The 24,742-nt window shown below is 39.0% G+C and overlaps 3 protein-coding genes across 9 annotated transcripts in view; 1 reads left to right on the forward strand and 2 right to left on the reverse strand.

Annotated features, from left to right (window-relative positions):
• Positions 1 to 24,742, forward strand: part of LOC107221596 (protein turtle homolog A) — a 413,977-nt gene that overhangs the window by 188,065 nt on the left and 201,170 nt on the right. The window lies entirely within an intron of this gene.
• On the reverse strand, positions 15,417 to 20,977 carry LOC107217535 (facilitated trehalose transporter Tret1). 5 transcript variants are annotated; one of them, XM_015655099.2, is made up of 3 exons: positions 20,844 to 20,977; positions 19,724 to 19,827; positions 15,417 to 17,025 (listed from the first exon to the last, which is right to left on the reverse strand). In XM_015655099.2, the coding sequence occupies exons 2-3, from the start codon at positions 19,764 to 19,766 to the stop codon at positions 15,527 to 15,529; spliced, it is 1,542 nt and encodes a 513-aa protein (XP_015510585.2). In that variant the 5' UTR covers positions 19,767 to 19,827; positions 20,844 to 20,977; the 3' UTR covers positions 15,417 to 15,526. The 5 variants fall into 5 exon arrangements, with proteins under 5 accessions (XP_015510585.2, XP_046595325.1, XP_046595324.1 ...); XM_046739369.1 differs by having other exon boundaries at positions 20,936 to 20,954; XM_046739368.1 differs by lacking the exon at positions 20,844 to 20,977 and adding an exon at positions 20,366 to 20,414.
• LOC107217533 (facilitated trehalose transporter Tret1-like) lies at positions 22,014 to 24,700 on the reverse strand. Of its 2 annotated transcripts, none has more exons than XM_046739370.1 (3): positions 24,601 to 24,700; positions 24,327 to 24,480; positions 22,014 to 24,146 (listed from the first exon to the last, which is right to left on the reverse strand). In XM_046739370.1, the coding sequence occupies exons 2-3, from the start codon at positions 24,360 to 24,362 to the stop codon at positions 22,644 to 22,646; spliced, it is 1,539 nt and encodes a 512-aa protein (XP_046595326.1). In that variant the 5' UTR covers positions 24,363 to 24,480; positions 24,601 to 24,700; the 3' UTR covers positions 22,014 to 22,643. The 2 variants fall into 2 exon arrangements, with proteins under 2 accessions (XP_046595326.1, XP_015510583.2); XM_015655097.2 differs by having other exon boundaries at positions 24,327 to 24,498.

Raw genomic sequence — 24,742 nt, forward strand, 5'->3', positions numbered from 1 at the left:
CGGCGGTTTGGATTTCGACGTGCTTGCACAGAAGTCGCGAAAACTTGCCGGTTTACTTGTTTGGAAACCGTGCAGCCTCGACTCGCTCCGGGTCTTAATCGCGGGTTGAGAAGTAATTAACTGCCTACCATTTACTTTGGAATTGAGATTAGACCGCGCGGTTCCTTCCTCGGGCTAACAGGGGAAATAACGAATGCTTATGACTCATTTTAAACTGCCGCTTCTCGCTTACGGCAATTTATTACTAATTATGTTGATGTTACGCTTGTAATCATCAACGAAACGCGCACCGCCGACATTCCCTCGGATATCTCGGTCTATGAACCTGCGGGTAGAATAATTCGTTTTTGGTAAACCGAACCCGTAATTATACAATTTTTATAATTTACGCGTATTATGAAAAATCTATCCGTCGTACAAGTTTGGTAAAACTTTTATCTCACTCGTTGATAGACTTTGTTCGGTTTACTTCGAATTGACCGATGAAACTTGTTCCAGAAATTGAAATAGAAAAAAAAAGAAAAAGAACAAACGAGAATTCTTGGCTCAAGATTCTCTCGTTACGACAGAAGAACGTGCTTTTGTCGTTTATGAAGTTAACAACAATTTCAGCAATTTTGACAATTGGTCGTCCGAAGAAACAAAACATTTTTCAAACTCTCTTAAAGTCCGGAGACTGGAAGATTATTTTTTTTTTTTCGTTGCTACTAAGATATCTTGAAATTCAAGAACTTCTTTTGTTGAGATTTGGAAATATCGAGATAATCGGAAATCGCGTTCGTTTCTCCGAGAGCATGTGATACAGGTTGAAACTTCTGGATCTCTCGAATGCATCGGACAAATTCGTGTAAATCGAACGCGTCCGGTGAAAAATTTCACCTCAACCATCGAGAACGTAAATATTAATAAAAACACGAGAGAATTTTCTCCATCTTAAATCGTTTTAATTTCATTATACAAGTACGTGAGCGTCTGGTAGATACGGACAAAATAAAGTAAACGCGGTATCCAGACGTGATTCAAGGGATGAATTCTGCATGGCTCGGATACTGCAAAGCTCTAGCAAATTATACTCACAAAAGTGAAGTTTGGGATAGCAACGCGGCTCGGCGATGCAGAGAATGAATAATGCCTGGTCTGCGGGAGAGTAGCAAACGAGAAAAAGATGGCCAGAAGCATCTGCCTTTGCACCGTAGCCACCATCTGTGGATGAAACTGATTCCCGAGAAGGAAGGAAGAAGGTCGATTGGACGATCGGCTGAGGGTAGTTTTCGACTGTTTCTTCAATTTGCGGATCTGTAAGTCGGCATTAACTCGGACGTAATAGATCTTACGGAGAAAATGCGACTAGGACTAAGAGGACGACGATGACGAACACTGGTAGCTTCACCCCTGCAATGGCTTCCCTTGGTTATGGGGTGGGTGAGGGCGTGCAGGTGCTCGCAACGACCTCACGTACCTACTTTCTTCGAACATAAACATCCACGTGATGCTAAGGTCTAAGCGATTGCCTTTCATCGCCCTTGTTAACGGGGGAAGAATTTACGGCAAGAATCTAAGCGAGAGTGCACGCCAGCGATGTTCTTTTCACAGATATTCTACAACGTCTCTTGAGTCTTCGCATTCTCACTCTGACTCTTGTAAATAATATTGGAGTTCGTTACCTTGAGGCACTGGCATAAGGGAATTTGGTAAAGTTCCGAAAGCGCTAAGTACCGAATTATTTGGTGATGAAACTTGAAGTAAAGAAATCAAACTCTGACGAAGCGTCAAAGTTTCGAATGGTCCGTAACACAACGTTCAAAATTCGGAAAGGACAACGTCCCGAAGGGGCATGATTTCGACTAGTCAACGTTCTGAGAGTGCGAGATTGCGAAAATTTTACGGAATCTTGCTCGATCGGAACTTGAATATTCGGAATATTGCATTTTTGAACTTTGAGCCGTCGGGTTCACGAAAGCTTGATTTCTTTACTTCAAGTTTTGCCATAAAATTATTCGGAAATTCGGCGCTTTCGGAACTTTTCAAATTCGCAACCCCGCCCCGCGCAAGGATTTGGTTCAAAGGATTTTGAAAAATGTTAATTCATTTGTCAGCAAGGAATGATTGAAGTCGTTTTTTTTGGTCGAAAATGGAACTTATCTTTCACTGACTTACCATTTTCAAAGTTGAGCAGTATCTTTCAAGTATCTGGTTATTCTATAGAAAATATAACCAAAAACCTGTCCAAATTTCAAGTCAATCGGAAAAATAGATTTTGAGATACGATCCGCACTGTTTTGAAAGACAGTTTTTTTTTTTTTTTTATCACAGTCAATCGATATTTTCTCCGAATGAATCTAGAACTTCAACGTGCTTAATGTTCGAAGTTTTTGATTATTTTATTTTAGTTAGCCAGCTAGAATTTTCGAAGAATCTCTGATTCTTGATTTCTTAATCATTTGAAATTTCGAAAATATGTTCACAATTAACATTTCAAAATACTTCAATGGAATTTCAATTTCCAGTTCTCCGATAGTCTAATCAGAACAAAACGTCGTTTCTATTGAACTTGTCAAATGTTCTACACAAGGATAACAAATTTCTAATATATTTGGTGCGTAAATTTCACAGGCTTCAGAATTTTTATGAAATTCGTATTTCGTTCATTAAAAAATGTAGTAGGTGTCTAGATACCTAGAAGGAAATCGTTTGCTATCATGGGTCAAAAATATCGGAATAAAATACATCATTTCTGGTATTTTTTTGTTTTTTTTTTTTCTTTACACTTTATAACAAGGAAGCTTTTTCACAACATTTAACAGGATTTTTTCAGAAAACTGTAAAGAAATTAATTCACGCGTTATTGTGGACCCGCTACGTTTGTAAAATTTTTTGGGGAAAACAAAGAATATCAGAGTAGATCAAGCAACTGTAACCTTAAAAAATTCCTCTCATATCATATGCACATGTAAATCTCAGGATGAAAACACGAAAAAATCAATAAACGAGAGACGAAGGATGTCTCAAAGTTCACGAATACAATTTCGCATCAATGTACTGTTCACCATTGATCCAAGTATAGAACCTTAATTCCAATTCAATCAAACTGTACAATTTTCAACGATATTCGTCCGTCCGTAATCTACGCGATAATTGAAATTGCGCTGTTATTGATTCGCAACAAAACAGAATAATAAAAATAATTTTTTTATAAACGAAGAGTGTGAGTCGGATAATAATTCAGTGGACAATAAATACACAACGTGTTATACATGCATGATACAGATTGAGACTGGTATTATATGCGTTACGCGTTATGTTACGGTATCTTGAAAACTATTCACCGATCGGAATTTCGGTTTGCCAGACTCGATTAAACCCGCCCGAGCACATTAAAGTCAAAACGCACGTATCGGCACGTAATTAGCTCGAGGCAACTCAAGACGCAGATCAGTATGTTCAATTTCGAGGACCTGCATCGCTATAATATAATCTTCTACGATCCGATTCACGAAGTGCTTGTTGCCATGCTGAAGCCTGGAATCCACGGCTTCAAAGCGTCGAAATTGAGCCGCGTAGTCTTAGAAAAATAAAATTGTTCAATGTCGGAGCATCATCCAGGGACGAGCCGGAAAAACAGTTTTTTCGCAGTACTTTTCATCACTGTGAAAAGGCAAGAGTCTGTCAATCTGTCCGACAAACTTCAGCGATAGTCTCGGAAACGACGCGACGAAAGGAAATCTGAGACTGACAAGACTTGGCGGTCGAATGAAAAAGTATTGGTGGAAAAATTGTGAACAAAAGAATGCGTGAAAGATAAGAAAATTGGATATTGTTCTAAAAATAAATAAATAAACCGGGAAAAACATAATCGTTCGTTTATAAAAATTAACATAGATGAAAAGTACGGGTTTGTCGATAAAACATTGAAAATAATTGAAATTAAACGGGACTTGGCAATTTTTCATGCCCGTTATTTCGTTGTGAAATCATGCAGCTTTCAGATTTTTTCATCAAGAAATTTCCAAGATCATCGCGGAAGTTTGTCGGACAGGCCGACATTTTTCTAAAAACCTGCTTTTTGTAAAGACTCGTTTGCAAATCGTCTAACGAATATTTGATTCGGATGATAACTCGTGGCTTAGCGACTCAGATGTTTTGCTCGGTTATTTCAACCACGAATAAATCACATTAATCGCGAGCGCGGTTTGTGCCTCATTAACCGTTTAGCCAACGGTGAATTTTTCACGGTACCCAGATCGGTCGACGAACGAATGAATAATCTTTCTGGGTAATTGATATTGATGCATTTATGGCAAATTAACCGGGAGATAGATTTATAAGGTTATGAACATTTATAAGGCATTTACGAAAACTGCAGCTTAAATCTGATCGAAAAATTTCACGCTGTATTTGTTCCCAAAAACAGGTGACACGCATAATATAATTTTCCGTACATTCAGCGACACGGACTAACGTCAAGCTATTATTCTTTCTGATTACAGGTAAGAATCCTCTCCTTCGTGTCGAAGGTACACATCAATCCATATAACAAAAAAATCAATACCTACTTCACTGACGTTGAGGGCGAACGGTAAGTCAAAGATTGTCAAACACCAACGACGTGAATTTAAGTGGACACGTACGCTTTATTTAAAATTCGAAACCCTAATTTTCAGTCAGGCAATCTCACTTAACAGCCTCGATTCTTACTGTAAATGTAAGCGTGTTAAGTTTATCGCAATGCGATTGGAAGACCTTTTATTAAGATATTTAAAAAATATTAGTCGGTGTCGAAATTATTTCAACTCGGTTTATCGAAACAAAAGTTCTGAAACTATTTTTTCAAGGCGTTCAGCTTTCGGTACGGATTTTTAGTGAATTTCAGAAAGTGTTTGTACCAATTTTTTGTTTTTACTTTTGCAGTATCGATCGAATGAACTATTCCTTTGCATTTTCGCGGAGATTTTTTTTTTAAGATCCGTTGAAAACTGGGCCCCGAGGTCTTTTGTACAGATGTTGCGATTTGAGAAGGAGACGAGGTAGAAGCTCACAATCAGGTCAATAATCCCTTTCCTGCATTTATTTTACAGTCGTTGTCTACCATCCAAGACTGTTTGTGTAACAATGAAATTCGTACTTTCGTTGCTGGTATTATTATTAATTATTAATGTTCCAAAAAAGCTTTCGGTCCAACATTCAATGCAAAACTTGAATGTCTTCTATATTTGAAACGGATGTTATGAAAATGGTTTCGTTATTTGTTATCCATAATAGAATTTCTTAGGCTGATTATCAACGAAGAAAAATCCCGATCTGCACTTGAGGGCTTCAATCGAATCTTTGGAAAATCGAACCTACTTTGTAAATGTGAATCTGCTACGAGTATACCGCTGGAGAAAATTACTGTATATGGGAAATTCCATGCGAATCCAACCAACGTCTGACCCTGTTTTTCATTTTCTTGAACTTTTTCTGCAATTGTTCCGATTCTGAAACAGTACCCTAAATTTTTTCAAATTTTTCATTGAACTGGTCAGTCATTATAAATATTGCGAGTGCTTTTGAAAAGGACCTTTTTTAAAATTCTCAAAAACTGTAAATATTTTCTCTTTCAAATATTTTAGGACCAGGCCCATGATGGACAGATTAATTTTCTATTTTCTTTTTCCACACTTTTAACTTTTTTTTTCTATCGACCAAAACATTGTTTAAACGGTCTGAAAATCCACTTTCAAAAGCACTCTCAAGATTTATAAATAATCAATCGGTTAGATAAAAAATCTGAAAAAATTCGGGGTACTGTTTCGGAATTGGGACAATTGCAGAAAAAAAAAAAAAAACGTTGAACAAGTCAACAATGGTAAGGGTCATCGGTGAAAGTGAATATACTGATTCTTTCCAATTGTATACTCATAGCTGGGAATCGGTGAATTTTTGCTGATTAAAACTTCGAGACTAGTCGTTTGTGATTTCGAGGGAAACTCGATGAAATTTGGTTCCTTGGTAACCGGTGGACAGCGCGTAGCCTCGTTTCAGGGTTTGCTCTTTGCACTACGGCCAACAATTGGCTGTAGAACGAGCTACTTTGCTATTCAGCGTTGTATTTTGGCCGATGGATCGGTGGACTTGTACCGGTTTTGCAAGTTGGGCGTCTACCAACCCGGAGTAACACAGAGAAAATCCGAAACGAGCAACATGTCGAGCCATTCTCCCGCACATGTTTCTACTCCGTGTCGCGTTGTAACCGCGTAACGTATTCCTCCGTGTACCAGATGTGATTAGTATGCAGTTTGTTCTCCGCCAGGTGCCAGATGCTTAATAAAACCCATACGTATCGGTCCGTTTCGAGGCACGAGGTCTATATTGCCGATGGCTTCTGTTGCCGGCACGAGAAGCCAATTTCCCAAAATTTCATACAACGCCTTGGTGTATAAGTGGGTCAGGTATACTAGGTGAATTAATTTCGTGCTTCGAGTCCGCGTCGTTTCGTTGTTTCGTCAGCGAAAACGATGCTTCGCTCGATACTCTTTAATAATATATGTGAAACTCTTCTACTTATCGAATTTGATTCTTCCCAGTCGATTATACAGTTACTGATCAAGGAGTTTTTGTGATAAATTTAACCGTAGGTTGTCATAGTTTTCTCATCTGATATTTAAGAGTGCAATTCTGTACCGACGGAATTTGATTCGAAGAGTTGTACCGGAGACGTGAGGGTCTCGAGGATATAAATTTTCGATTTTACCGTCCGCCCTATCGATGTTCTCATGTTACATTTCATCTAAGGAATTTTCTTCAAATCAGTTTCGTTCGTCCATCCGTTAACGGTCGATTTTGTAAGTAAATTTTACCTCTGAGCATGATTTGATTTCAAATTTTCCGCCAAACCAGGGAGCCTTTGGAATTAAGCCGGATTCGGGTAAAATTTCGACAAACTTTTCGAATTTTCAGAATTTTTTAAAGGGTACCATCGTTTCAAAAAATTCTTTATTACGTAATTGGTAATTTCGAGACATTTATCTTTTTAAAGAAAATTTGAAAGTTGACGAAGAAAGTTGACAAATTTTCCCCTTGCAATTCAATTTAATCTGCATTGACCTGACGTATTTATCAACAAAAAAAAAAAACGTCAAACCATAGAATCAGTTTCGTTGTGACTTCTACCGATATTCATCTACCAAGTTTCCAATACTCAAAGCGATCGCAAGGGGGTGAAAAAAAAGGTTCAAAGATACCGTTTAATTGCGGACCACCTGCAATATCCGCGAAATATGATTAATAAAAATTCACGGACTCATCCGTGATACGCGTTTCGGTGGAATTCGGATCGCAAACGCTTGGACAGTTATCCAGCGAATTATTCATGCCTAGATACGTATGCGTGTATTCGGGGCAATACACGTACTTTGCCTAGTCCAGGGTAGGTAAGGGTTAGAGAGGCTAACAGCAGCGGTTCTGGCGCGTACGGATCAATGAAACGGAATCTCATATCGGGCCACGGCCATGCCAGTGCGGCCGGGTGCGTAAATACGGAAATACGCGTCCTGCAGAGGCCAGGATAGACCAAAGGATATTAATAGGACGTCAATTATTCCATTCCGCACTGCCAATGAGGAATTGATTAGCCCAATCTCGGTGCATGATTGATTCCACCTCTGAAAAGGGTTTACCTCTCTCTCTCTCTCTCTCATCCTGCAATCCCTTTTATTCAGGACCACGTGAAACGAGGTTATTGACGTATCGAACCAGATACAGAGAGAATGGTATAAACCGAGTATCGAACGAATATCGATTGCGAGATGAGCTTTTTGTAGTTTATTTTCATCCTAGAGTTGCGGAAAGAATACGACGACGTTTGATATTGGCAGGGATCCAAAAAAAAAAAAAAACCCTCCGTTTTTAATCACGTGAGATAAAATAATGCGTTTCGGATTTATTGTTAGACGTTGATTATCCCATTTCCGAATTGAATCTGAAGCATTTCTTACATTCCGATCTTAATGATAAGAGCTTTAAATTCAACTTCATACTCATCGTGAACCACAATTTGGGTTTTGGTTAAAATCTTCGATATATTCAATTTTTAATATTCCAAACAAGCGTACAACGTCTCTGTGAAGGAATTTATTGAAAAAAGGAAGAACCGTTCGCGCAAGAGTTGTTGTAAAAATTTGTAAACTTCGTTAGACGAGGATTTGCGAGTGCCTACTTGATCCAATTCGATATTGCACTGATTCTGAAGCACACGTCATATTCACACACACATCCACAGTCCCCGGAATCAAGTAACAGACCGATTTAAATAATTCATTCTCGATTAAAATATGTATTTCTCAAATTCTAGAACTTATTTTTCAGCGTATCGTTTACCTAAACTCTATGAAGTACAGGAAAAATCGAAAACCCTTAAACGATATTATTATTTTTTACTAGCTATGATTTAAACGACGTTCACAATTCACAATTCTTCTCGCTCCATTGTGTTTGACTTTTTCTGATTTCTTTTAGACAAGTTTTGAGGCATCGAAAACACTGCCAAGTTTATATTGGGTGAGGTTGAAGTTCCGAATTTGAAAGCGTCTTATCCTGAATTATTTGGTGGTGAAACTTGAAGTAAAGAAATCAAACTTTTACGAAACAACAAAGATTCGAATGGTCGGAAACCCGATGGCTCAAAGTTCCGAAAATTTAAGTTACGAGAGAGCAAAGTTCCGACAGCCAAAGTTCCGAAAGTGCAAAATTTGAAAATGAAGTTTCGATGGAATAAAATTCCGAAAGTTAAAATATACTCGCACAAGTGGGTGTAAAAAATTCTTATTAAAAAAACCGATATAAGAAAAACCGATAATCAGAATGATCATGATTCCGAACGTGAAAATGTGCCAAATCCGAAACAAAGAAAGATCAAAGCGGTGAAATTTCACCAAGCCAGAAATCCACAGAATCTTCGATTATTCGGAAAACTTTTTCATTTTCGCACATTCGGAATTTCGATCGTCGGGTTTCGGACCATAAGAACTCTTTGATGTCTCGTCAAAGTTTGATTTCATTACTTCAAGTTTCACCGGAAGGAAAATTACATAAATTTTGGAGTTTCGGAACTTCTCAAATTCCAAATTTCAACTGCGCCCCGTTTTTATAATGTGCTAGAAATTAACGATACAATATATCTGACATTTTGACACTCTCGTTGAAATGTCGGTATTTCCTCACAGATAATCGACGTTTCAGATGTTTCTCACCGTTCGAGTGATCTGTTTGTTCATTTCCATACTTCCGTCGTAACCGTGATGAATCATCCTGGTTCCGGCACCCTTTCGCACCCGTCATTTCTCATCATCCGGAGCTTCGGTCCGAGGATATTGCGATGGGCAAACGCGGCAATTAACCGAGACCGAGTGAGGCGTCATCGGGTAAAGGCACCCATCCCAGCTGTTACAATTTTCAATTGATTACATCGAGAAGGATCGGAAGATCCAAGTGACATTGGGAATTGGAATTAAATTAGATTAGTTTCGTTTTATTGACACTCGCTCTCGCCTCTTTGCAGCTATGATCGTTTCAAAATGAGTCCCGTTTAGCTTGTCTTCATTTTTCACAAAATTTCACACTTTTTCTACAGCTAGGAGAGGCGAATTTTTTTCACACATGTATCACTTATACTCGAAATTTTTTGTATGCACGCGCGGTACGCCTACACCTGACTTATTTCTACGGAGGCACTCGTCACGTCGGCATTTCAACTTCGTGTCTCGAATTTCGGTGGAATAACCTTCCGTGCCGCAAGGTAGTACGTGACGCATAATGCGCTTCATACATGAGACGACAGTGGAATAAAGTAGTACGTATGCCGGAGCTCCGATGGCTCCCAGGGATACACCCATGTCTCGATCGAATCGTTCGTAACGAATTCTGCGAAAGATCGATTAACGTACGACGGAAAAGACGAACAAAAAACTTCATTGCCCAACGCGGGCCCAGAAAACAGCTGAAAAGTTTAACGAATTTTTCGTTTTGATTCGATTTTTCTTTATACATTATGGCTGTACGTGTCGAATGATATCGCAGAATTGAGAAGGATTAATTAAAAATTTACCGTAATATTCCAATTTTTGGGCCATCCTTTATTTAATCTGTGACAATGAATTTTCCATTTTTGATAAATGATTAAGTATAATAGAAAATTTTTAAGTGCGATTCTTGGTAATAATTCTTTTTCAAAATGGTCGTCGAATCATTAATAATATCTGTGAAACATTTGTTGTTCAAGTTGATCCTGAGTTGTTGAAAAGAAAAGAATTTGAAAGCCTCTAAAAAAGTATTCACTTGCCGTCCTCGAGTACCTAATAATTTTCCACTCGTCAATAATTTCAGGATTTTGATTTTTAAAAATAAAACCAAGTATGAATCGTGTTAGATCTAACGTTGATTCATTTCCAAGAATGTTTCTTAATAAGCGGAGAACAAATTCACCCTCCAAGTAACAATTTTTTTATATTAATCCACTCGAAACTTGACTCCGAAAGTCTATCCGAAACGCTAATTAACAGAATTAGCAATTCATCCGAAACGAAAGTATTCGCTATTCTCCAGTTTCAAGAGTTCCTTCGATGTGAAGTACTATATATTACATATATATATATATATTATCGAATCATCAATGAGCGTCTCGGAAAAGCTCAAGTTTAGTTTCAACTCTCCACAGTTTCAAGTATGAGAAGAAAATCGGCTTTTCGTCAAAAGATAACAGCACGATTACCGGCAGGTGGGCAGAAAACGTGTTGCGAAATTATTTTCGGAATGAAAAACCAGACGACAATCTCTCGCAAGGTTTCTCCGACTCACGAGAGACTCGCGTTCGGTCTATTCATTCAATTGTGCGACCGGTGAAAAATCCGTATCGATTTCTATCCAGGGCAAGAAACGTTTCACAGAATTTTTTCCCGCGGTAGGATAAGATCGTGGCGGCATTTATCAACGCCGCGTGATCAAAAGCGGAGACGAAATAGAGGCGAGAGGGGGGGGTGAGGTCACGAATTTCGGCACAGAAGCGAGAATCTGTCAGACAACAAGTGGCAAATCCACTTCGGGATCCGTGCCACCAGCTTCCGCCTTGGGGAAAAACGAGAATCGATTAGGACAGAGGTCGCGGAGAAGAGCGTATCTTCCTTAGACCGGCAATCGATACTCCGAACGATTCGAGCCTCCGGGCTCCCTGTCCTGATGACCATTGTCCGAGCTGAACTCTGCGACCTCCGAACTCGAATGGCCACGATGCGAGAAAATAATTTTCTCCTCTATTTACCATCGCCATATGCATGCGTTCCCACGCCCAGTCAGTCGATGCATCGTACCGCTTTGTAATTTTTGATGACATTACGGACGTAACGAATCCGACTCTCTTTTCATTGATTTTCGTCGTTATATCTTCGATTGTCGTGTAGAAATTCGTATGTTCGTGAGTCACTGAGTCGCGAACGCCGTCCTTGATAATAATTCGTCTTGTCGACGCATTGTTCAATATCGCCCTCTAATGTCTAATCACATTTTATGTACGGAAAAGAAAATCCAGTAATAAACTATAAGAACGAAGAAGCGCGAGCCATTTTCGATATCAATAAAATTACAATCAGGTGGATAGATAAACGCTTGTAAAACGGATAACGTGTATTAAAAGCGTATATTGATCGATAAGTTACGCAAGAAAATCAGGTTGGCACCTTGCTTATCAAAGTTACGATAACAATGCAGTAATCGCTGTTATCAGGGGCATATTTTTGAAGTGGTTGGTATCAGTACTATTGATTTATCAAAAATACGCAAGAATGTTTAATCGTATTGATCTTCGATATATCGCTACGTACATACACACGAACACGTTGTTTCAAGTTTCATATCGAAAAGGGCTAACATATTGACAAGCGGGCAATTATCAGTTGCGAACGAATGTACAAGTGACTTAGATGTTGATATTACTATTCTTACTAATGTCAATCATTTCTTTAATGTTGCGTTTATATCAGTTTTGTCCAGTTCTTAGTACAGAAGAGTTTTTAAAATTTCTCTAAATCTAAAAAAATGAAAAACAACTCCGGCAAAATCTTTGCTATTTTATAAGTTCATACTTTTAAACGAATTAAGATGAATGTCGCAAAATCGATGCGCAAAGTCGTTCGAATAAATCTTGATATCAAGTATTGGAGGAGGAGATACATTTTTAAGTGAATCAAAACCACTAAAGGGCCGTTTTTCGTAATAACAGGCTTCTCAATTTCAGATTTCCTAAATTGATATATAGATCCAGAAGTAGCCAAAGTAGCGAAGTAAGACGGGAAAGTCGAAAAAAAATTTACAATAGTGAGATTTGTATATTCATATAAATTTCATTCTTTTCCGTTCAAAAATATCAATTTAAAAAATGGTAAAGATTTTGCCGGAATTATTTTTCGACGTGTAACATCATTTCTTATACAATACCATGTACAACAAAAAATCAACCTTGTAGGATATGCATATCTATCGTAGAGCTAGAATTTCACTCGCGTGTCTCCTTGAGTTTTGAGTCACTGTTATTCAGGCCAGAACTCGGAGTTGATTTATCTCGTAAGTTTGTTTCGAATGGTAGTCGTTGTGCCATGCCTATTTTTTCAGCATACCTACTTCTTACATAAGACAAGAGATGAGACTGTTTTCCAGAAAAACGTGCATTCTGCCAACACCGATTCAAAGAATTGAGAGATTTCTGGATTTCCAAAAGGGTTCGTAATTTCGAGCAGTGGCGTTAGCTGCACTGATTGAGGGTAGAAGAACGCTTCCCGTAATCGAATTATTCAATCCTGTGTATTTACCACATGTCAAATTATTTTGTGGTTGATACGAAATCATTAGTCAATAACGTTCCGCGAATTACTGGTCACCATTACGCTAATTGACTGAATTAATTACCATCATCGTTCGCCGCAGAGTAACGTAGACGAATTGTTTCCACTTGAAAATTTAACCACTCAACATTATCACGATACGAGATATTCAAGTGCATCAGTTTACCAATTCCATCAACGTATTTTATTCGCCAAATCAACCGTAGAACATTGGTCATTCTTTGAGCAAGGTTTCAGCCAGCTCTTGGCTGCCGAGTCAATCGAGTATAAAGTGACTAACAATAAGAAGCACACAAATTGAAATATGTACGTACCAAAAGAATGTTTTTTTGCGTGGATGAAAAAAAGTTCATTTGTGTGCTGTAAAACAAGTGTACCTCAATTTTCGAAGGTCAATCACGCGACTTTTGTATCCCTTATACAAAAAGTTCTTTTTACAAATTTTTCGGTGAAGTTCACCAAACATCTTATCGGGTGGATGGGAATTTCTGCTTGATTCCGAGAAAGTTGAGCTTATTCGTCCGTTATATTTACACGAGTCTTTCGAACGCTCGGCTTTGGCGAAGTATGGGTGCGGAAAAAAAAATATTAAAAACTTATCGATTTATAGGTAATTGATACTTCTCAATGAGGTCACCTTGCTCACTGAAACGGAATTCTTTTCCTAATCAGATACGGAATACGCAAGTCGCGTGAGCGACCTTTTAAAACTGAGCTAATTCCTCTTTTCACAGGAATTTCTTTTAGCGCACAAATAAACTTTCTTGATCCACGCAAATAATAAAAATAATTTTCGGGCCACCCTAAAGTATACATATACGTAGAAGCGTGATGTCGAAAAGTCGTTTGCCTTCGACTAAAATTATTCTTCCATCAGCCAAAAGTGCTCGCTCGTATTTTCAAGCCTTGCGGTTCCTTTTGGGGTAAGGTCACGTCAACTGGTCGTTACTTGGTGACAGCAGTCGGGTGACGTGAGATGAAAGAAAAATAAAAAGGACCAGCAATACAGAAGGGAGAACGAGTAGGAAGTGCGGAACGGCTTCAGCCAAATTAGAAAGCGTTGTAATTGCACATCGTCGGCACGCAATCAACGACAGCTGACCACCCTAAGCTCGAAAGAATTTTATTATACCGGGTCCTGTCCGTGAGGTCGTGCCAAAGCAGGTATGTAGCATAAAACGTGAGACTTGAAATATGGCAACGAGCGGATCCTGAGCTTGTCCGTAAAATTGGAAAGAACCATTACGGAAAAGTTCAATTTCAACTATGATTTTTGCACTGCTTTTCGCACTGCGATTGATCATTGAAATTTTTCGCAGACTCAAATAGCGATCACTGGGTCAAGCAAAATGAAATATACGTTGACTGCTTGAGTAGTCGTGTCGTTGAACTCTATTGATTGATCTGTCAAAACGCTTCGCAATGACTTTACTTCAGCGTCAAATTCACCGAATCCGTATTACAGTTTTGAGCATTTTCAAAGTAAATTCAACAGTGGTCAGTCTTTGGTGAATTAGTTTTAACAAGTTGAAACTCGATAGTTTTCGTGCAAAAATTACTGGACTATTAGAAAACATTTCTGAATGTCTAATCAGGATTCTTGGATTTTATATGCACATTTTTAGAAACTTTGTACAGAAAATGAGGTGAATATGCGAAGAAAGATTCTCAATCGTACGACATCCAAAAATTGAGTCTTTTGGAAAAGAAATTTTTTTTTTTTAGGAAAACTTTGAAAGAAACTTAGACTTTGAATTCATCTGTGGAGCAAAGTTATTCAAGAAATTCAAACCCGAGATTTGTCGATTCAAAAAGCGAAGTTCAGAATCCTAAAATATGGATGTACGTAAATGAAAATTTTTTAGTAAAACTTGAGAAAAATGGAAAGCCCTGTAGAGACAATGAAAGGAATTTTTCAACATCGGCTGTTCGTTGCTCGGACGGGGCGAGGTGAGAACAATTTATAAGGGAGCGAAACCGGTTCGTCGAACGAATCTACGATTTAACTCGGTGGTTCTGGGTCTGATTGCGAGTGATAATTCAAGGCAAGAATTTCTAGCGCCAGGTTAATACGCTTGTCACGTCGTCCTTACACGTTTTGCCTGGACTTCAGCCAGCTCGGATTTTCAACTAACGGTGGGGATGTGCTTGCAGTGAATCGAGAGAGCTTGCAAGGGGCAAGAGCAAGGGGATGATGAAATGAATGGAGGGTCCGAGGATTGGAAATGACTAGCTCCGTCGATGCAATAGAACCCGTAATGCTGCGACCCATTATATCGACGCTCAGACAATGGAGTATTCCGGTCCACGAGTACCGTGAAACCCACCGAAAGGATGCACTTTGACATCATTCCGTGGCTCTAGCATAAAGTATAGACGGTCCTCGAACCTGGGTTCGAAGAATACTCCGGCCACACAAGGTTTCGTCACATTACCGCAGAACGGATTACGATTTTTCGGAACTTGGTTCGTTACGTGTCCATGCATCCTGTTGGCTCTTTGTTGCGTTTTAGATTTTTTGAAGCTTCGATTTCACTGGAATAGTTGAAATTAGTACGGGTGTGTTTATTCGTTATAACGACGTTAACATCGAGTAAACTAACGCCATGAATAAATTGTCACCTTGATTCGCTGGTACACTATACGCCCGTTAAGAGAATTCAAGGCTTTACATCGATCGGGACGGTGATCTTTGCACCCAGTTCACGTTGAATTTGTTCCAATGATTTTCCTTTCGTTTCGGGAACTATGAATATAACGAATAATACACCACACGCGCAAATCACACTGTACATCCAAAAGGTAGCGTAATTCCCGAAGGCTTCGACAAGGTCGTTGAATGTCCTTGTTACCAAAAAAGCCATCAACCAGTTGAAGGAACAGGCACTGCTACCGGCGATGCCTTTTATTTGTGGTGAGAATAGCTCACCTACCATCATGAATGGAATTGGCCCGAAACCGAGACTGCTCATGAGGATGAAGAGGCAAACAGATACAAGCGGGATCCAGTTGACCGATGAAACGTCCACTCCGTTCTCCTCCAAGTAATAGTATGTACCCAAAGCGAGCATGCCGACCGCCATTGCACTTATCGATGCGAGAAGCAGAATCTTACGGCCCAGCCTATCAACTATGAGCAGACTGGTGAAGGTCGATACGACCTGTAGAGCTCCAACAATGATCGTGGATGCATCGGTGGAAATGGCACCGTTCTGACCAAAAATACTTCCAGTATAGAATACAATCGCATTGACACCGCTCATTTGCTGGAAGAACATCAAACCATAGGCTATTATCAGTCCGTTTCTTGCTACTTTCGACCTCATTGCTGCAAGAAATGAACCTTTGTACTGCAACTCTTCCGCAAGGACTAACTTCCTCGTGATAAGTTCACGCTCGACGTCATATTTAGGGCCTCGTACTCTGAGGAGACTGTCCCTAGCCTCTTCTTCTCGGTTCTTCATCAAATAGTATGTCGGACTTTCCGGCATGAATGAAAACACGACGAAGAAAATTAGCGGAACGGCCGCGAAAGTCATCGATAAATAGTATATCGGTATTAGGGTGCCGAGAATGTACGAAATCAGAATTCCAGATGTCAGCATCAACTCGTGAAACGCTCCTAGCCTTCCTCGGATCGTCTTCTCGCCTATTTCTGCGGTGTAAACTGCCACCGCAACGCAGAATCCGCCTCCACTGAAGCCGAGTAGAAACCTTCCGACACAAAACATGGCTACCGACTTGGCCCAGATGACGAGTGACCATCCAATGGTGTAGGGAACGACTAGTATCAGCATGCTGCGCTTTCTGCCGAAAGCGTCCATCATCAATCCCATGGGAATACAGATTGCCGCTGATCCCAAATTCGTCACCGAACCGATCCACGAAAAGTCCGAGGTGCTCATAGTGATGTTGTACTGTTCTGCCAATTTTTCTCCGGAATCGCCACCTGACGTCGACCATCCCAAGACTCCACCGAATGCCAGTGCTCCAAGGGTAGCAGACAGTGCGGCAAAGTATTGGGGCAGCTGTTTAGCTGGAACGGCTGGTTTTGAATCATCGCCGCTTGACACCGATAATGTCAATTCTGACACAGTTATTATCTTCTCGGTCATCATGCTGGTATGTCTGCGTGCACGAACGACGTCCCCTTCCTCACCTACATCATAAATAATGGATTGATCATCGGTGGCCAAAACGAATCATTTGACAATACAGACTCTACACACTTCTAGCACATGACTCGGATGAAGCGAAATAGACCTAGCATTTCAACTTCAACTATTTTTATTTTTTCTTTCAATTCATCAAATTGCCAATAGTCTGAGACTACTTATACCCGTACTGACCGATCAGTTTACCAAATTAGAAGAGACGTTAGCTTAGACTATGTTTGTGATAAAATTCGAAATCTAGAATCTATCACATCTGCTGTTCAAACTTTTGATCACAGGCATAATAGTTTCGTACAATTTCATCTGTTGACCATATGTTCGAGAGTCGCACAACGAATTCAGAACTTTTGGAAATTAGTTCTTTGTATAAATTCATTTTGACACGTACAGAAACCGGTTTGCTTGGTATTCTCATACATTTCACTGACATCAAAGTTAAATTCTTTATATACGTATGATTATGATTAAATTATTATATACATTGATCCAAAATTGACCACCATTCATACATTAATCCATCGAGTATTAAGCAATCTTAATAGCACGATAAGAGTATGGGTGAATATCGAGGGCGAACTTTTTTTTCTTCACAACACAATTGAAATACAAATAACTTCCAGTGCAACAACTTTTTTTTCTTTAATCGTCGTCACAATTTTCTGCAACGTAAAGAATTAACATACACGATTCAAGTGTTTACAATTATGACACATCTCGACATATTTATAGAGCTTGATGAAGAAATTTCGATCAACTTACATTGCACAAAGTTCGATTGTTTGGTAAGAATACAATCTTAATGCATGTACAGCAGAAGTCAAACCAATTGTGAGTGACTTGAAAATTGTCGATGCGTTTATCCGTATGAAAAATTGTCGAATCGCTGGTAGTCATTTTGCATTTTTAAGCCGATAATGATCAGTTTCTGTATCGCCACAGTACAACATCAAATTCCACAAACAACGTACCACTGATTGTCAGGAGAGCGTGCAAAAAAAACCTCTTTCTCTCAAAGATTGTCAGAAAACAATTCTTTTTTGGCCTGCGGTAAACATTGACCGCAAACGATAAACCGTCACTGACTAACGAAGTTTATGCTACTGTAGATTTATCCAAGCAAACGTCTTTCGAAGCTTATTCATACTTATCTTATCAGGCTCATTTTCAAGTTTAAGTGGAATTCGCGATCTAAACACATGCTTGGGAAACCTATTGCAGGTCGAACTTGGAAATTGTGTAATTACTTATCAGTTCGCTCTTTGTTGTTTCATAGTTTCAAAAGTTTATTATTCTATAAACCTAATCAATGTGTGGATAAGTATTATCTAAGTTATTAACTGTACGAATTGTATCGCGTACGTCGTTTCACACAAAGTCGTGTACAAGATGTATAAAATCAGATACTGGGAAGTATATATCGGATGGTAATGTTATATAATAATCTACGGTAATCTGAACGTTATAATCGTATAACAAATTGAATGAAACTGGCAGAAAATGAACATATGAAAATATTGTATAGTTCATAATTATGAGAATGTAAAACCAAGTAGAATTTTTGTTCTGCCGTTGTAAAAACTGAAGCTTATGCAAAGTTTACGCTTGTAATGATAATCCTCTATCTGTTACTGCATAAAAACTGTTAATGGCACAGTTATGGAAGACCTCGGAAAAGAATCACTTTTTTCTTCAAAAATAGGTCAGCATTGCTTATTTATCAGTACTTCGGAGGATGCACGTGCAGAACGAATAACTGCAAAGAGAAAAAACTTTTTGAAATAAATACTCGCATTTTTGTGGCTGTATAATTTTCCTTGTGAAAGGAGCACAAGGAAGAGTGGGTGATGTTTTTGGCATATGGCACAAGAAACTGAAACGCGTCAAATTAAAATGAAAACCGGAAGAGCATTCATAGGAAATTATTCGAGGTTCAAAAATTTTCGTCATACTTTCATACGATTTGAACATTTCCTTTTCTTTCGAAGTTTTCCTTTACTTTACCATATATGTACATATTACATGGAAGTGCGGCTTAATGTTATCTTGAGAAACATTCTTAATTTTATCCTGCTTTGCGAGAAGTTAAAAGTCCTTTTGGTACTGTATTGATGTCGGTAAAGATAAGAAGTTTATTATGTTTACGAAAGAAGTTTAGGTTAACGAAATTTTCGTTTATTCAACAAAATTTTCGATGAAAACGGAGAAATATCAATATTCACTGGTATATGCTTACTAGTCTATTTATAATGCCAGCGATAAAGAAATTGGCTTATGAAACAGCGCAATGGAATGAAAAAATTCACCAAGTCAGACAATTGTAGAATTTAAAGTAAGAGGTTTCTTGACGTTATTGCAATGCAAGAAAAGTAAAGTGAAACATTTGAAGCCAGACAAAGATTGCAGTGTATAACCAAAATGATAGATCAGTTGGACAGCTAGGCTGTCATCGAATACCTTAGTGAAACTTCAATCGAGTACCTATTGATTAATAAAGATACAATTAATGTTATTTAAAATGAAATTTATTTCATCTCACAATTAGTTTCTATCATTTGAGTCATTTCTTTTAATCGCGATCGTGAAAACTTGCGTGAGAAGCGCCTGAATCCAATGATCAATGAATCAGTCGAGTCAGACAAAGCTATTTTTATAATTTTTATTCTAGACAAATTTTTTACTTACACGTCACATCACCGCCTGGGGCATCAACCACAACCCTTGGCATAACCGTTTAGGCTAATCTCAGACTGACAAATTCTGGTTGATGACTTGAGGCAGAGCTTACCCTGCAAGTGTAAGAAGTAATGAAGATATAAATTTGATAAACTGGTGAATTCGAAAAATTAACGACGGAGCCAGGAATCGAACCTGGTATCTAGAGATGCTTGACCGGAGCCTTACTGCACTAGACCACCTAGCCGCCCTGGCTCTGTTGTCGTTAATTCCTCTCATCACCAGTTTAGTTGAAATTTGTTTTCTTGTGCTTTGTATGTGTGAATAGAAAGTTTTCGTCTCTTAAGCACCCGATGTAAGAATGTATGTAAGGAATGTTTACATGTTTGAATCTTACGCTTCTGATGGGAAGCACGTAAGACGGTCAAAGACCTCCTAAAAATTGAAATGCGGATATGCATTATCATTAGTTACGAGACAATTCATTGTTGAAGATGATCCACTAGGTGGTCTAGTGGAGTAAGGCTCCGGTAAAGCATCGCTAGATACCAGGTTCGATTCCTGGCTCCGTCGTTAATTTTTCGAATTCACCAGTTTATCAAATTTATATCTTCAACAATGAATTGTCTCGTTCCTTACACACATACTTACATCAGGAATGTAAGAAGTAATGGTTGTAGAAGCCTTCCAATTTTTTCTGAAATCTGTTCGATCAATTGAATAATATGCACCGTAGATCAGAAAAAAAAAATCTTTGTCAGCTGTGATCGGTTTTTTATCTTTTAGGTACAGTCAGTTTCATTCTCCAATCTCACAATTATGCCAAACATGTTAGAATACGTCATCGTTGATAGGAAAATTATCACTTTCTGTCTTACCTGTTTGTACGTTGGATGATACGTTTACAATTAAAACATGAGTTTATCTCGAAAGTTGAATTGAAGTTAGACGGTTCAAGATTGAATAAAATGTAAAAGTCGGTGATGAAAGATGATTCGTTCGTTTAGTTTACAGTCGGCAAAAGCCTTCGAAGATGAGCCGAACGACGCGTTTCTGTTGTAAAAATTGATCGGATACCGTCTGACGTGGATCTTGAAATTATTGATTAAAAACTTGAAAAATTATTCACATTGCTGGTACGTGATGACGACTGTTGCAGATATTCACCAATTTACATTCTGAATTGAGTTAAATTAAATAACGTGTAAGAGGAATATCGACTTGCTCATCTAACGTTTTCTCGTTGAGTGCTTTGTAACTCCTCTTTCCACCGCTGCCCAGGTCCTCACTAACTAGTAAAAATGTTAATGGACGCGTATGCGAACACTTGTCATGCTACAGTATTCGTAAATAGAAGGAGAGGGAAGATACGAAATTCCAGCAAGCACAGCGCGTTATCAACCTGGCCGATAAACAGTCGAGGGAAAGTTGGAGCGATAGAAGCACCTGATTTATGACGCGGAAACATTCCAATGCATCTGTGTAAAGATGGATTTGTCCTTTGTCAATTCCGTATTGCCATCTTTTGCGTTGAATAAAACGCGGAACATGTAGTTCATCGCAGTTTACTTGCACGTATAATTAATCGGATTTTTTTTTCAAATTAATTTTTTTCACACTGAATAACTTTGACAATTTCCAATATTTTTGAATAAACTTTGGTTTTTACATTCAGTGTAATATGTACTTTTGAACAGTGAGGCCTTTCAGATTTTCGATATCTAGTTTTCCGTCAAAGTTGGAAAATCAATCAGACTTGATGAATAAATAAATTTTTTTACTCTATAGTGCAGTAAATTTAATCAGTCAAACAGTATTTAGAAGAAAATTGGCAAGCTCCTAAGATCATTATTTCTTCTACGTAGATACGTTAGCAGGATAAGCCCACCCTTACGTAGCTGGAACGTTCAATTTAATTGGCGATTTTCAAAAATTTCATATTTTGCAACGCCGCACTTGTCATAAAACCAATTTCCTTATTCGGTTGAATTCGTCAAGGGTCGCAGTTTATAGAAATGAAATACGTAGTTGATTACTTTTTGAAAATCAACTCTAAAAGTACGTTTTCAGTCGTCTTCTCCCACTGTCTGAAATTGAAAAAATAAACGTGGTTCCACACATAATTTAAATTTTCATTTTAATTTAGTTGCTTCGAAAATGTCGAGCCTCTGAGCCTGCTTTGCGATGTAATGAATTTATGAATCTGCGAAAAGAACAAGTGTAAGAATTAGGCTTATTTTAATTGTTCGTAACCCCGTTTACATTTGAATAAGTATGAACGGTGTGAATAATGTTCAATTTTATTTCCATACTCTTGTACACCAGGATTCTAGAATACACTGAAGAAATAATGGAATGAAAAAGAAAAATTTAGTAAAAAAACGTAAGAAACTTATCGAGCACCCGATAGCAACTACTATCACGATAAATTTTAACATTATGACTTTTTTTTCTCAGAAACAAATACAATTGATTAGATGCAACTGTCATGAATGTCAGAAAATTCGATAAATAATAATTCCCAAGTTCAGTGTACAAAAGTTACCGCGTTGCGAAAATAGCCGGAGTCCATCGCTGACTTTCAAATGGGTCTGCATTTTTGTGAAGCTTCTGGTCACCCATATCGCGATTAATTTTTCTAAAAATAATTTTCAGCCCGATATCTCCTCCGCTAGTGTTATATTGGAAATATTTCGATGTTCAGCAAAAGTAATTTTTCCCTGTCATCATTGACAAACTTGTTTCTGTTTGATTATTTAAAACTAAAGAGCTGAATACACCAGTGAATGAATATGAATTTACATACTCAGGTAACGATACAGAGTGGGTTAGTGTTTGCGTGAGAACGAGTTTTGTGAATCCGTACTGGTATTCAAATGCCTACCGCGACAAGATAGTCGGTGATGAATTCATAGCGAAATTGGATGATCTACGAGTGAGTCAGAATGATATCTTCCGAAGCGGGAATCGTCTTTGCACCCAGCTCTCGCTGAATTTGCTCCAGAGGCTTTCCCTTCGTCTCTGGTACAATGAATATAACGAATATTACACCGAGTGCGCAAATAAGACCGTATAGCCAGAAGGTAACGTAGTTACCAAAGGCCTTAACGAGGTCATTATAAGTCCTTGTTACTAGAAAGGTTATTAACCAGTTTAAGGAGCAGGCACTGCTACCAGCGATGCCCTTTATTTGCGGTGAGAACAGCTCGCCAACCATCATGAATGGAATTGGCCCGGCACCAAGACCGCAAACGAGAATAAAGAAGCAAACAGATACAAGCGGAAGCCAGGTGATCGATGAAACGTCGACTTCGATGTGCTCCAGGTAGTAAAAGATTCCCAGAGAAAACATGCCTAACGCCATTGCTCCCATTGAACCCAGAAGCAGAACCTTACGCCCAAGCTTGTCGACGGTGAGCACGCTGATAAAAGTCGCTACGACCTGAAGAATCCCGACAATGATTGTCGATAGATCCGTAGAAATAGAGCCGTTTTCACTGAACATAGACCCGGTGTAAAAAATGATCGCATTGACGCCGCTCATTTGCTTGAAGAACATCAAGCCGTAGGCAATGAAGAGGCCCCTTATCGCCACCCTCGTCTTCATTGCTCTGAGAAACGACCCTTTGTACCGCAATTCTTCGGCAAGAGCCAACTTCCTCACCTGCAGTTCACGTTCGATGTCATATTTGGGACCTCGCACTCTGAGAAGATTGGTCCTGGCCTCTTCTTCTCGGTCCTTCATCAAATAGTATGTTGGACTTTCTGGCATGAACGAAAACACGGTGAAGAAAATCAGCGGAACGACCGCGAAAGTCATCGACAAATAGTATATCGGTATTAGAGGACTGAGAATGTACGAGATCAGAGTTCCGAAGGTCAGCATCAGCTCGTAAAATGCCCCCAGCCTTCCTCGGATCGTCATCTCGCCTATTTCCGCCGTGTAAACTGGTACCGCAACGCAGAATCCGCCTCCACTGAAGCCGAGTAGAAACCTTCCGACACAAAACATGGCTACCGAGTTGGCCCAGATGACGAGTGACCATCCAATGGTGTAGGGAACGACCAGCATCAGCATGCTGCGCTTTCTGCCGAAAGCGTCCATCATCAATCCCATCGGAATACAGATTGCTGCTGCTCCCAGATTAGCGATTGAACCGATCCAAGAAAAGTCCGAGGTGCTCATAGTGATGTTGTACTGTTCCGCCAACTTTTCACCCGAGGTACCACCTGCAGCTGACCATCCTAAAACTCCCCCCAAACAAAGTGCTCCAAGGGTTGCAGACAATGCAGCAAGGTACTGAGGCAGCTTTTGTCCTTCAAGCACTGACTTTGATTCGACATTTGACGACAGTGTTGTCTGGGATACATCTTTTACCATCTTTGTCATACTGGCTTCACTTGTTTGATAAAGCGGTATCTGCTCAGTCACCTGCAAGGTCAACATGTCAGCAATTCGGTGTTGGAAAGTACATATGAAAAGTAAATAATGCATGTATGCACGATAAGATTTCGACAATTAGGGGCACAGGCACCGGACGCGGTGAAATTGACTTTGACCTTCACACCTTTCATCTTTGATTCTTATTCGCATAAGTTTTAGAACACGTACTCGCACGTTTGGTAATATTTCTCTGGCTTCATACATCTGCAGGAGGTATTTTCTCTTTGGATGTTTGGAAGTCAGCTTGTAATTTTTTTAATTACTCTGGCGCACATTTTAATGCCTTGCGGATGATCGTGATCGGTAAGCTTTATCCGTTCACCTTGCAAACCGAGCAAACCTTGAATCAGCCACAAAATAATAAATAAAAATATCGAGGACAGTATAATCTCGAAGTGGTTGTAAATTTCTTGTAATATGAGCTGTCGCTATAAAAACATACCAGTTTGAAGAATGCGGTGCAATGAACGCCTCAGTTTCGAAAGTTTGCAAAGTCAATTGTGTTCCTTTACTCGCTGCAAACTGATCGCAAGTAATCATCGAATATACGTGAAGGCGGAACTCGTACGACTGTAAATTAAGAC

The sequence above is a fragment of the Neodiprion lecontei genome, chromosome 5, assembly GCF_021901455.1.
Source record: "Neodiprion lecontei isolate iyNeoLeco1 chromosome 5, iyNeoLeco1.1, whole genome shotgun sequence".
In the NCBI taxonomy this organism is placed as follows: Eukaryota; Metazoa; Arthropoda; class Insecta; order Hymenoptera; family Diprionidae; genus Neodiprion; species Neodiprion lecontei.

Bases quoted from the DNA above. Each gene is read 5' to 3' on its own strand.
- LOC107217535 (XM_015655099.2), bottom strand. From the start codon at position 19,766: ATGCCAAGGGTTGTGGTTGATGCCCCAGGCGGTGATGTGACGT. The intron at 17,026-19,723 runs GTAAGTAAAAAA...TTTATGATGTAG, and splicing joins CCCAGGCGGTGATGTGACGT to GTGAGGAAGGGGACGTCGTT.
- LOC107217533 (XM_046739370.1), bottom strand. From the start codon at position 24,362: ATGTATGAAGCCAGAGAAATATTACCAAACGTGCGA. The intron at 24,147-24,326 runs GTACGTGTTCTA...TTGACCTTGCAG, and splicing joins AAATATTACCAAACGTGCGA to GTGACTGAGCAGATACCGCT.